Below are 13232 nucleotides of genomic sequence, written 5' to 3' on the forward strand. Positions count from 1 at the left end.
TAAATGCCTAAAGATTCAATTCACCTGTTCAGTTTCTCTTGTCTATTTATTACAAAATATTGCTACAGATGTCCTGCTATTATTTTATTCCTTATTAGTCATAGACTATATACTCTCACATAATTTCTCTAGCTGATGAGATATGGTAAGATATCAGATCGAATCCAGCCATCAAACTTTATCTTATGTTACACAAAATTAAAAAAGGGTGTTGATCTAATATCAACATTAGGTAATCGCAGTGAGTCTGGCTTGTTTAATTAAACAAAGAAACAAGGGAGCTCGATTGAAAATTAAAAGAAGTCTAAAATACTGTAGAAAAGTAAATAAATCTCATTGATACTATATCCCCCTCTAAGAAACCTTTAACCTGCCTTGCGATTCACACAAACCTGTTTTTTTTTTATCGTGGGCACTATCGTCTATATCAGAGGCATCACAACCATGTCTGACAGTATTATTTACGACAAAGGAGAATTGTGATAAAGTATCCAAGCATTTTTTCTCAGATGCATTGGGACTTTGAGATGCTCCAATGGACACAAACATAGTTTGAAGTACTGGTAGTTTAAGATGAAGAAAAACACCAGAATCGCTCCCAGCTGTATTCAATGACAGCAAAGATAGCTGAGGAAAACGAGTAAATGAAGTTGCTTAAAGAAGTAGAAGGAGCCAAAAGCTTCAATATTGCTGGAAGTCTGATGCATGGCTGTGTTTGTGAGTATTCACAAGGGCAGATGCTGTGCCCTTCCTTGAAAACAGTTCTTTTTATCTTTAGTCTCATCATCACCAGGACTGATTTAATGGTTTCTAAACCACATGCCTTTTCTTTTTATGGATACAGTAATTACTGCCGAACTGTATATATTTCTGTTTTAAAATTGTAGTGATCTCCTTACAGTCAAACCGAGCTTAGTATAGGCAATGTTAGCTCAATATCAAATGATCCCATTTTAAAGGCAGACCCAGCTTTGTATACAGTAGTTCAGCATTGTATGTTAAAAAAGCAAATTCATAAACAATATAGGAAGGTCTTTGGCTTAATTCTTATGAACCCTAGTAAGATCAAATTTAATCTTAAGACACAAAATATTGTACAGATGCAGAGACCACATACTTAAGGTCATCTAGATGAAAAATGCAAGAACGGACAAATGAAAGTGACGTCTGAGAATCATTAGTAATGTTTGCCCGCTGTGAACAGGCAAAAATGCTGTTTGTTTCATTGTCCTGTGAATTTCTACAATTCAGGAATTGTCAGTGCAGGCTAAGCCAGTTGTCATTGACCCACTGTTATTAAAAGCCATGTGGTCCAGTAGCGCCTCAGGTGTATGAAGCACCATTTCACTAGTGCCATAGTAATCAAAGTCCTGAGGCTAATCCAGCTCATTTCTGAAAATAGGCTATTATGTTCTCTCGGTAGGAAGGCATCGCATGTGTTTTGAGTCATTGTTTTGGGAAGCAATTAAAAAATTGAGTTTATAACAGAAACTAAGGAGGAAGTTTAAATCCTAATCTCAGGCTTCCACTAACTTAGATCAGCCATAGTACTGTTTGCAATGTAATAATAATAGTATTATGAACCTCCAAATGTGCAAATGGTAATTTATTTTAAGTGACCACTTTATTTTATTCAGGTTGATTTAAAATGAAAATCAATCTGTTCATACAGCAGGAGCAGAATGTTAGAGTTTCCAAACATTAGTAGCTTTCGCTGATACCATATTATACTATCACTTATTCCCATTAGGCACTGTATATTTTTTACAATAAGTGCAGGCTACCCAAAACAAAATTAGCTATTTTAAGATGAGCAAAAGCCTGCATCAGTTGTCTTTATTTCCAGTCTGTTGAACAAGTCCTCAATAGTCCTTCCATGTGATATTCTGTGTGGTCTGGATATTTAAATATTTCAGGCATTTTTGTTTTCTCAGATGCAAATCACCAAGATTCCCTTGAAATTTGAGTAGAAGACTGCCATCTCTGGCTGCACGGCTAGCGCATTTGAAATCAGGAAGCATAGAGCTGCTGTGTTTGTTTTCTGGTACGGTCTAGTGTGCAGCAAAAAAAAAGGAATGCAGAGAAAAATAAACAGCAAATGAGAAATGATGCAGAACACAGCAAAAAAATAGCTCTAACCTTTGGGTTATAGTAACATAATAAATTCGCCAGTAAATCTTTTAGAGGACTAAGAAAAAAAAAATAGTGTCATGTTTGTTTCCAGCTACTGCTAATGATGTCCAAAGTACTATATTTCTACATTTCTGCAGGCCTCTGTAATGGAGTCTTTGTTTTCACAGGTGATTCATTTAGTCTGTTTATTTCTTGTCTCCGGCACACGTTGATAAATGATTAGATGGTGCCCTTCAGCCAGGTCCTTACTGGAGCCCAGATAGTGAAATCTGGTGGACTGTTCAAGATTGTGCTGGGCTGTTGCTGAAGCAGTCTTCATGAACAGATGTTCTGTTCTGAGATGAAAACTGGTCACCATCTCCATTGCATTAATTTAAGTAGCCTTCTTTCAGTTGCATGAAGAGAAAAAGCAGCAGGTTGTGTCATATTGATTTATGCTATTCATAGGTGAAATAAAAACTGCAAACATTCAAATGATAGCATTGCCTCTTCATTTAGAAAATAATACTTTGTGCTTGGCCTTCTGAGGAATATGTGCTGTTAACCCAAGGTTACAACCTGGCCATTTCTATGTCCTGAGGTTTAAGAGGTTGCTAAGCAAGTAAAATAAATGTGGAGTTTTTATGGATTTATTATTCCACAAAATAATTCTGATGGAGATTATATTTTCAGTGCCTCAGATTAGAATAGTTGGTTAATTTAGGGCAAAACTGGTAACATGGGGGACCTTCAACAGAATAACATCAGTTTACATAAATTAGATTTAAATGATCTAGCAGATTTAAAATAATCCAACATGGCTCATAGTCAAATAAAAAGATTTTATAACCACCTGTGAATGTACATCTGTATGAATGAATCTTGTGTCCTTTCAATATGCTAAGCAGAAAGGTAAAGTGCAGATTTGTTAAACTGTTTATTTTAATCATTGAAACCACTTTTCACTTTTAAAAATCACAAGACAATATCAAATGATAATTCGCATGGTTTTGGTGGTTAGAGAAACCAGTGAACTATACGTGTATACTTGCTGAAAGGTCTTTAGAAAGCTTAATGAAACCTTTGTGTTTTTTCATCATATAGATTTCAGTCTTGTGAGTTTCCAAAATGTGGTGTCATATTTGAAATCTGGTTAATAAAACAGCATAAGGTTCTGAAATATGCTAAAGGTTGGAAGAAACAGATATTGATTAGAAAAATACAGCAAAAAGAAATTGTAATAGCAAATTCTTACCACAAGGTGGTACTGTGCACTATGCAAAAACAACTTTTAAACAAACCATTATTTTTCTCCTTTTATTATTAAAACAAATGGAAAAAAACAGAACATATGGCAAAAAAAACTGATGGAAAATAAAGACTACATATAACCAACCTATTTCTAACTGTATTACAATACTTTTGATTTGCTGGAACTAAAATGATTATGCTTCATTCAAATTCAATGACTTTTTCATTATTAGTTGCAGGTGCTTCAAAGACGCTGAATGGCTCACCTTTGTGAACTCTAGCTGCAGCGTAAAACAAGTGCTTTCAATCACTACACTGGCAATGTTGTGAATTAAAAAAAAGCAACAGTTACATCTTTTGTTTCCAAAAAAAAGTCTTGATTTGTTCAGAACATGATATTGCTCCGTCGTGGAGTTTCCATGTGGTGAAGAACAGTTTCAAAAGCCGGTTCACTGCGAGATCTCACAGTTCAGCAGCAGAAATGCCCACTTGCATGCAGATTTAAGTATGGTGTAGGCGCACTATAAGTGTGGTCCTGCAGAATGGAGAGCTTTACAACTGCAACTGGTTTTTGATTTTGTCACATGCCATCACTGCAGAGTGTTTTGTGCTTGGCTTTGTTTCCTTTCTTTGTACATTTTCAGTTACAAATAAGGCAAAGTCACATCCAAAGAGGGATCTCTTAACGACTTGACTGTGCATTCCTATAGCAACGCTACACTTAAATTGTATGCAAAGCAGGACAGTGCTCCCGCCCACCCGCGGATCCTAGTGGCTTGTCGTCCCCTGGGATAGCACTTGGAAACGCTTCTAATTCTGAAGCCCATTAGAACTTGCAGTACCGGTTTCCAAGGCATGTTTTATTAATGCTGAAACTGAATAATGATCTTTCCAACACCAGTTGCTTCAATGGGGTTTAAATAATGAGACCCCAAGATTCCTTGTGCTTCAGACTGACCAAAACTCAAAGTTTATTTGCTTTGCTTCGGATTAATGTTCTCATTGTTTTTTTTCCCTAATTAATGATCATTAGATTTTCTTGACAGTCCTTCGCCAGCACTGGTGGTTACTAGCATGACAATTATTTTCTTCACTCTTCCATGTCTATTTATGATTCTTTGACATCGATGATAGTGTTAATTGCTTATTCGAGGAGTGACATTTCTTATGAAAGTCTCATTATGAAAATTCCATTGCCCACCTCTTTGTAATAAATGTTAACGTTACCTTATGTGTATATATCTCTTTCCTTACCACTAACCTCACTCTAAAACACACGGGAGCTACACTTGATGGACACTTCCAAAATAACAGATTATGCTGAATTTACTATGAAATATTGTTAGCCATGCTGCCTGGTCGTCTTCCTCAACAGCAGTAAGTTTGCACTATTGGCAGTAAAGATCACCCTTTCCTAATTCTATCGCAACTCAGTTCAGTCAGAGACCAGACGAAAATACGTCTCCAATACAGATACTTCAACAAAAAATCTGAAGAAGAACCTGCTGCAGTTTTTTTTTTAATATTTATTTTGTGGGTTCTTGGGTCACTACAGTTATTACCTAATTAGGGTATACCTAATTAGCCATTACAGGGATCGCTTTTCATAGCCTTTTAAACGAAATACCTTGAAGAAGATTTAGATTAGTTTTTTTTTTACGAATCCAGCACCAGCTCTACGTACTATGAGCTACGTTATGTAACATTGTTCATGCGTACTGTGAGTATCACTCCTTACAATTACTGACAAACTTAACTAAATCTTACGTTACCTAAGAGTCGTAGATGTGATACAATTCGGAATGACAACCACTGACAATTAAGCAGCCTTATGGGTTGCGTTTAAACTGCGGAGGTGACCGCAGATGTGCATATACTGTACAGTGCCATGTGAACATCTGCAATTTTCATAATCTAACCTTGAAATCTCTTCAGCAACCTGGGTCTTTACGTGAAGTAAGCACTCAGTGTCTCCATCTACCAGGCACTCTCAAATGTATTCACTTGAGTTCCACCTGGGTCATCCGTCACGCCAGCTGCGTCTGTACACAGAATGGCGCATTACCTCGGTCGGGACCGAAGGTACAGTAGCTCTGTGCAGTCTGGAGGGGGCTGTGGGGGCCTTTCTCTCCATAATTTTCTCCTCTTGAGTAAGTAAATGGGGGGTCAATGTTCTCAGAGGTGCTTGAAGTATTATCCACGCAGAGTAATGAATGTCCCACAAAACGATTCCAATAATCTGAAATCAATTATCTGTTATTTGAATCTGTGGAAACGGAAAATGACTCCTCCCTTAAATATTAATAACCACTAATTGGAAATGGTTGGAATAGGACATTGCCGTAAACCCTACAGGCGATACATAAATAAGTTTGAATAGCCGGCGACTGCCTCCAGAGGAAAGCAAGGTGTAATTAATGAAGAATGTAATTAGACCGAATACAGTTATGAAATCCAACACAGAAGCGTGCTTAAATATTTATAACCTGGAGGTTACATAAGTATACTACAGGATAAACGAAGCTTTTCAAACCTAGGTTATTTTACTAACAACGTGGCCGTTAAACCCTGCGTTAGGACAACAGAAAATAGCCTGCTAGTGGTTGAAATATCAATTGTTAAGTAGAGGGGAACTGATTGAGGAGTGTGTTTCAGGGTCTGACAGACATTACAGGCGTGTGTTCACCTTTTTTCAGGGCACTTTAAAAATATTTTTGTTTTGGCGGATGAAAATGAAAATATTTGTACATTTGTGAAGGAAACATTTCCCAAATCCCACATTACACAGCAAGCTAGGACAATTGAAGAATTGATATCCCTCGTTTTCGTATCCGGTTACATCCGATAAAATGATTATCAATATGTGAGATGCCTCGCCTCGTGGAGTCCTAAAACTCCACTTTTGAAATTCGAGGTCAGTGCCGAATGATCGTTATTGTCGTTTATTTGTGAGTCATGGTTGTGCCACCGTGAAGATAAGGCGATTTGAGCCAATAACGAGCGGCTAAAGCAGTGATTCAGGGGTGAATCGAAGTAAACCGAGGCTGATAACGTTCGTGTTGGTTCGCTCTGCCTGCTTCTCACAATCATCATGTAAAAGAATTTCACTCCACCTGCCAAAGATGAGAGCGGAAAAAGAACGGATTGTAGGCTGCGCCCATTGACTCATGACTAGCTTCTGAGGCAATGCGCTCTGTTCCTATAGTGATGTACGGGTTAAACATACAGTCTGAGAATATAAAAACACCGTTAGTGTACAGATAAGGAAAAAAAAAACGCAGTTTTAATTTTTCCCTGTTGAAAATTGGAAGTGGGAGACTAACGGCGCACTGAGCGTGTGATTAACTGGTTTAGAAGCTGATGCTCTTCAGTCAGGCACGCCGGTGCGTGGATCCCCGTTTGTGAATTTGGGAAGAAGGAAAGGGACAGACCTCTTCAGCCTCGAATATGGGGATAGAGAAGAATCCAAAGGAGCATTAAAATTGATGGGGAGTTGAGGATGAGTACAACTCCTGTTCCATTGCTCACGTTGGAAATGGGACATTGAACGTGCGCAATCCACATGGACTTGTCACCGGAGAAAAGGTTCGCTGCAATCTCTTGTGGTGATGGAACAATAGCCAGAAACGTGAAGAAAAAGATAGATCAATTTTATTTAAACCTAAGCACAAAAAACCACAAGCACCGTGGACGCTACCGTATAAACTGGGCTTCAGTTCTTTTGTGCGCCGGACATTAGCGAAGGATTTGGATAATCGCTTTCAGAGGCACAAGATTACCTTAAAAGGTAAGTCGACGAAGGGAATGTTCAGTTTCATACCTTTTTTATCATTCTAGTACTTCGCTGTGTAACTGTATCAATTCATATTACATGCCGTGAGTCTATGGTTTATGGGTTTTAAGTGTCCAACAGCCATTACATTATAATAGTGTAGACCTAAGATGTTTTTCGTCACCTGTTGTAATTGGCCATTTACTGTAGCTCGAGTAGATTTAACACTTTCATAGCAATGGGATCGGCAATTTTTTGTGCATACGAAATAAATGTTTTAGCTGTTGCTGTCTTCTGTAATCTTTTCAGATGCATCGGGTTTTCACACCCTTGTTCCCGTGTGCCTAATGCCTCTCTCGTACTTTTAGATTTACTTTCTTAAGTACTGTACAGCTAAAAGGGTTATTCTGAGTACATTTTTGCAATTTACTCTTGAGAGACAGAATTGATCAATAACGTTAATTCATTTCTTACGCTACATAAGTGTGATTGAGTTTCTGATATTTAATTTCATTCTACAACACGACTTTGTGTTGGTGAACCGGTAGGGAGATTATTACGTTGATCAGTGGTAACATAAGAACGTTGTCGTTATAATATCGTTACAATAAGACAGTATGTTATTATTATTTTATTTTTATTATTGTTGTTCAAACATCTTTGATTTTTATTATTGTTGTTGTTCAAAACATTCTCTTCAGAGAAAACAGGTATTTAACACCCCCGTGACACAAACCATGTTTAATCTTGCAATGCAAAATGGGTGCAGTTGAATTAATTATTCAATTGTAGGTTAATTAATGGGTGAATTGAAAATTATTATTGTGTGTGAACTGCTTAGCACAGAATATATATGAATAGAAGAATAGATGCAGAACGTTTAGCCTGTACTGTAGATCATTAACCATTTCAATTGCATTTAGTTATTTTAGCTTTTATATGTTCCTTTCCGGCTAAGACTTTAATTCCTGGCTAAGATTACTACAGAATAACGAAAAACAAAAAAGAATGCATTTTGCTGGAGGGTATGATTTATTCCTTTAAAATAATCCTTCCGAAAGATGGAGCACCTCATCAGCCTGAGCTGAGTGCTCTGCACGGGTTCACAGCTCCTAGCTTTCAATGCTGCACAGATACAGTAAGATCAACTGACTTCTTGGATCCTTAAGGCCTTCTAATTAGTCTTGTCCAGTGACTCCCATGTGCCGGAATGTGGGCACAAGTCAGTCCCTGCTTTGCACTACTGAAATATTATCGGCAGATTTCCGGTAGTGATGCTGCTTTGGGAGAATCCCAAATCTGGGAGGCATTTAGGCGACACCGTCCAGGGACAGTCTGCAGGCTCTCCGAGTTGCTGCTCTGACAGATGGAGGTCACAGGCACATCTAGGGAAGGAGATTCAGAGGGTCCAGGTACCTTGTGTGACATGATGGACACCAGGACAGGACAGCCAGTTCTGCTGCAGTGCCCACTAGAATATGATCCCTATGGGTAAGCAATGCCAGGGCTCTTCTGCTGAAGATCTGGTATACCGTCCGATACAAACAACATGGGCAGGTTGGCATTTGTGACTGTGGGATCTTTTTTTTTTCCCTCCTGCTACTACCTAATGTTTTCCTAAAAAAAAAGACTGAATTTCTCACTCTAATCCCAGTGTCGTTTTTTTCTTTTCCTTTCCAAGCTGGAGTTACTGCCCTCTCTGTCTCTTTCAAGCAGTCTGCCTGCGCCGGGGTTGTTTTTTCAACACCTTTTGTCTGGGAGAACTCCGTTTGGGAATGTGATTGTATCTGCAGTCTTCACTGGCTACAGGCTGCCAATCTGTTTACCACTTGGTGCTCAGCTGGTTACAGGAGTGTAATGTTTGGGTGCGAGCTGGGACTGTGCCTTAGTGTTTGATTTTTGTTGTTGTCTATGCATACACTCTTCCAAAGAATCAGAAGGCGGGCGGCTCTTTTCAGGCCTTCAACATGCGTGGGGCTTGGAAGGTTTCGTTTTGTAGCAATTTGTACAGTCGGGAAACAAAGGGTGCTGCTATTGTGAAATTGTGTGGTGCTTTCAGAGCAGTGGGGGGACCTGCAGGTAACTGTGTCTGAGCGTTCGGAAGGCTGAAGGGGTGGTGTGTGTCTGACCTCATAGTCTGCGCAAGTGTTTGCGTCTGTCAGGGTTTGAGATCTTCCAGCTGGTGCTTCTACCGGAGAATGTAAGCATGCTGGTTCGTACAAAAAATAGTGCACATGCTAAAGAGATGGGCCCAGGTCACCTAAGTACAGCAACACAGGGAGCACCTGACAATGAGTTAGTCTTGTGGAAATAAAACTAGAATCAAACAGATTCACTTTCTGTTTTTCTCCGAGAGTTTTTTAAGCCACTACAGAATTAAGCTATCTCCTCTTGCTGTCCGTAGCTGTGTTACCACGCTCAGTATTTTTGAGAATATGGTTTATTTGTTTCACATTTGGTTCATTGTGTTACTGTGCGTTTTTAGAATATTCGACGCTTTGTCGGCTCTTTGGTTTCCTGGCCCTTGGTGTCTGCATGTTAGAACAAAATGAAAGATTTACAGGTGTTCCGGCGCACAAGGGAGGATGTCTATAGTTAAAAGGAAAACCTGGTGTTCTCCAACGGCATTTTGGAATAAGGCGAAAGAATAAGAATAAGAATAAATCAGACCCCCGCAGAAAGGGGTACGTCGTAAAAAATTAAGGATCATATTAAAAAGCTTCAGTCCTCAAAGAGTGAATTTCATTTGTTACATGATCTCAACTTTCTTCCTTTTCCAGATACTTATTGAGCCTACATTATAGAAAGAGCTATTTTTTCATTTTCAGATTTTGTATGTAATCCATGCCAGTGTCACAGTACATTTTGAATGAAGAAGACACAAGTGAAAACAGATTTGTTTGGATACATTTTCCTAAGAATGCTGTTACTGAACAGAGAGAATTGACAGATATCCCAACTGTGGCAGTGGGAGGACACTGGGTTCAGTGTACCTTACATTGTTGTTTGACATTCAACCAGCGGGGTGTGAGAATTTTTATAACGTTGGCATTAATCCACTGAAAAGGACCTGATGTTTAAAACCCATGATGACAAGGGTGCCGCCAATGGAATCTGCTTCTTAAATGCAAGTCTGTGTGGCCAAGAGAGCTTCTGTTCACTTGAAAAGGTGTTGTCCACAGGATGGTGAGATTATTTGCATGCAAGCGCCTTCAATATATGACATCGGTTGGTCTGCTCCTCAGCGGTTTTGAAGTAAGAGATTGCCATCTGTTGTTCTCTGTGGTGTGTCTCGCAGAAAACGAATGCATAACAGTACAATACATGGCGAGAGGGTTGGCAAATTAGTCTGGCCTGCACTCCACTTTCTCAGCAGAATTCAGCATTCTGACTCAGTGCTGCTTAGTAACAGGGGCATTGTTGTACATGTTGGTTGAGAACTGGAATACACACTGGATTATATCACACATACAGAGACCATCGCACAAACTACAAGTTCATTTTGTTAAGATAAGTCAATCTTTCAAAACTGTTAAGTTAATACCCATTGGGACCACTTATGTAGTTAGTACTGTACTTTGCAAGGCTAATTTAATTAGGCGTTTTCCAACATCGATTTAAACAATGGCCGAAGCAGGGCAGTCCCGTACTGCTAAGTGCACTGAATTGGCTCTGTTTTTTAAATGTGTTTTAAAATCTTGGCCTGCTTCTAATGTGTCTGATGTTAGTGGTTTTGACAGTTTCCATTGAGAAGAGGCCAGAGAACCTTCAGAGTCCGGCTGCATTTCTCTTAGTCAAATACAGAGAGGGAGTCAGCTATTTGATTGGCTGTCAGTGCCAACAAAGCACTGGCGATGTATCTGTGAGCCCGAGACCCTTGCTTGTATTATTGATTTAGAAGAAGATGATGTTGTAGGTTAAGTAATTGTCTGTCTGTGAAACTGCATAACCCTGCCACTTCATGCTAGTGTTAAGTTGTAAACACATCTGATGAGATTATTAGGATCGATCGACAAACAAAATAAAACAATGAAACTTGTGGGATTCTTTTAGGTTTGGGGGTATTTGTTGAAGAGAGAGAACCAAGCTAAAGTGTTGACAGTGTTCACTTTTTATGACTAAATAAAAAATGGTCATCAGCCAGTGAAAAAAGCTTTCTTATGTATCCTCTATTGCTCAGTTTGGAATATGTTTCAAATATGTCTTCAGTGACAGCACCCGTAAAGAGAGGATGGATTACTCTCTGTTTATCACATTTCAGTCTGTTGGTCAAAGTCCCAAAACTAATCAAAAGTGCTGTGATGCATGTATTTTCCATAATTGCTTCTTTCAGTACTCACCAATGTAATTGTTTGTCGTCTTTTCTTTGAAGGTATCACAGTACATAGCAGCAGATTCCTCACTGGACTTCTAGATACAGTATATCACTGAGTTTCCTCTGTCCCTGAACTAGAGATTGCATTTATATTTTCTTCTTCTTGCCTTCTATCGATAGTGAGGTTAAGGAGGTTTTTTAATTCAATTCATACTTATATAATTAAAATCCTAACACCGTAAGAAATTGAACCCCATTTGTATTTGTAGTTATTGTCTATGGTGGACAAACAGTAAGTTAACATTTATGTTTAGTATACCCATCACCTCTGAGTTTCTGGTATAAAGTAAAACTTTACAATGAATGGATATTGTAAAACATATTTAAAAAAAACAACAACAATTCATATGAAGAAAATAATTTAACACCCCTATTCAGACTACTGTATGTGTGGTTCCGACCATAAACAAGAAATATTATTGATTTTGACCAACCTTTTTGGTCCTTTCTGAGATACAGTATGCAGCTTTAGGAGAAACCGAAGTGAAAAGCGAATATTGTCTACATTGCTTTGACCTCTATTAATCTCTGAGATATTTGTCTTAATTTCTATGCTGCTGTAAAATAACAGATGTCTGCTATTTGCTGGCCACAGCAAACTGGAAAGAGTCAAGATCGACACTTGCCTGTTGGTACTGGAAGCTTGAGAAGTCTCATAGTTCCAAACTGTACAGTATCTACTACTACTGCTCAAGTCTTTCCTACTTGATTCTTAAATCTACAGCAGTGCACTGTGACCTGGTATCAAGACTCTTTGTATTTGTTAAGGGAACTATCAAGGTGTATCTGATAACATATATGATTTAAATACCAATTGGGTTATGTAAATATTGTATAGAGGCAGAGTACTTGCGCCTGGATTTCCTTTGAAGGTTATTACCATAATTTAAATATTTATTTATTTGTTCACTGTGTGTGCCAAGTAAAACTTCGAAACAAACATGCTCTGTCTGCTGTCCATGCAGCTGGATGGAATTCTTGTAACACTAGCTGAATATACTGCAGTCATCTGAATACATTTTAAAAAGTTACTTCAATGACAGAGGGACCACATTACAATAAACCTGGACATAAGGAACGTTTTCTGAAAAAGAATTATCCATCTATCCATTTTCAATGCATCACATGATACACCCAGGACAATATGCCAGGCCATCACAGGGCACACACATACGCAAGCATGTGCATGTTCACATCAGGGCTCAAAATAATGATCTCTATAATAGCTATAAAGAATTATCAAAAGTCTAGTTACAGCAAGTGGCTCATCAAGTATTGGTATCAACAAGGCAATAAGTTTCATGACTAAGGATTAGAATGGGACATCAACCCATTTCCATGGTAACAGTGGGGAATAAAACTCAGGGTCCCAAGGTTATTATCACCACATTCAGTCTTCCTGAGTTACTCTTCCCCCAAGGAGACAAATAAAAACATTCAAATTAAGAATGAGTCCCTTGACATTAAGAAGCTTAATCTATTATGAGAATGAATATTAACTTTCTCTCACCATTTCACAACACCATCTAGAGAGAATTCTAAACCCACTTTTGCATATAAAAAACATAAAGTCAAAGGTAGCAGCCAAGCTCAGTAGGGATCATTGGCTGAAATACTGTAGCTGTCTTTGACTATTGAAACAGACGTGTAGAGCATGCGTATTTTAATATGGAACACTTCTGAGGTATGGTATGTTTCTAAGATGCTAAAACACACCAGAAG

At 38.5% G+C, this 13232-nt stretch overlaps 1 protein-coding gene across 3 annotated transcripts in view; it reads left to right on the forward strand.

Moving 5' to 3' along the window:
- Positions 1-6006: 6006 nt before the first annotated feature.
- Positions 6007-13232, forward strand: part of caln1 (calneuron 1) — a 51781-nt gene continuing 44555 nt past the window's right edge. Inside the window, exon 1 of one of the 3 annotated variants that reach the window (XM_088615877.1) lies at positions 6007-7150. Coding sequence is in view for 2 of the 3 variants with exons in the window: in XM_088615874.1 (XP_088472000.1) it covers positions 8502-8626 (125 nt within the window). In the remaining variant the exon portion in view is untranslated. Of the gene's footprint in view, positions 7151-8442; positions 8627-8669; positions 8693-13232 lie in introns of those variants that run through there. The other 2 variants (XM_088615874.1, XM_088615876.1) reach the window with 2 other exon arrangements.

Source organism: Lepisosteus platostomus, chromosome 22 (genome assembly GCF_059453375.1).
Source record: "Lepisosteus platostomus isolate fLepPlt1 chromosome 22, fLepPlt1.hap1, whole genome shotgun sequence".
NCBI lineage: Eukaryota > Metazoa > Chordata > Actinopteri > Semionotiformes > Lepisosteidae > Lepisosteus > Lepisosteus platostomus.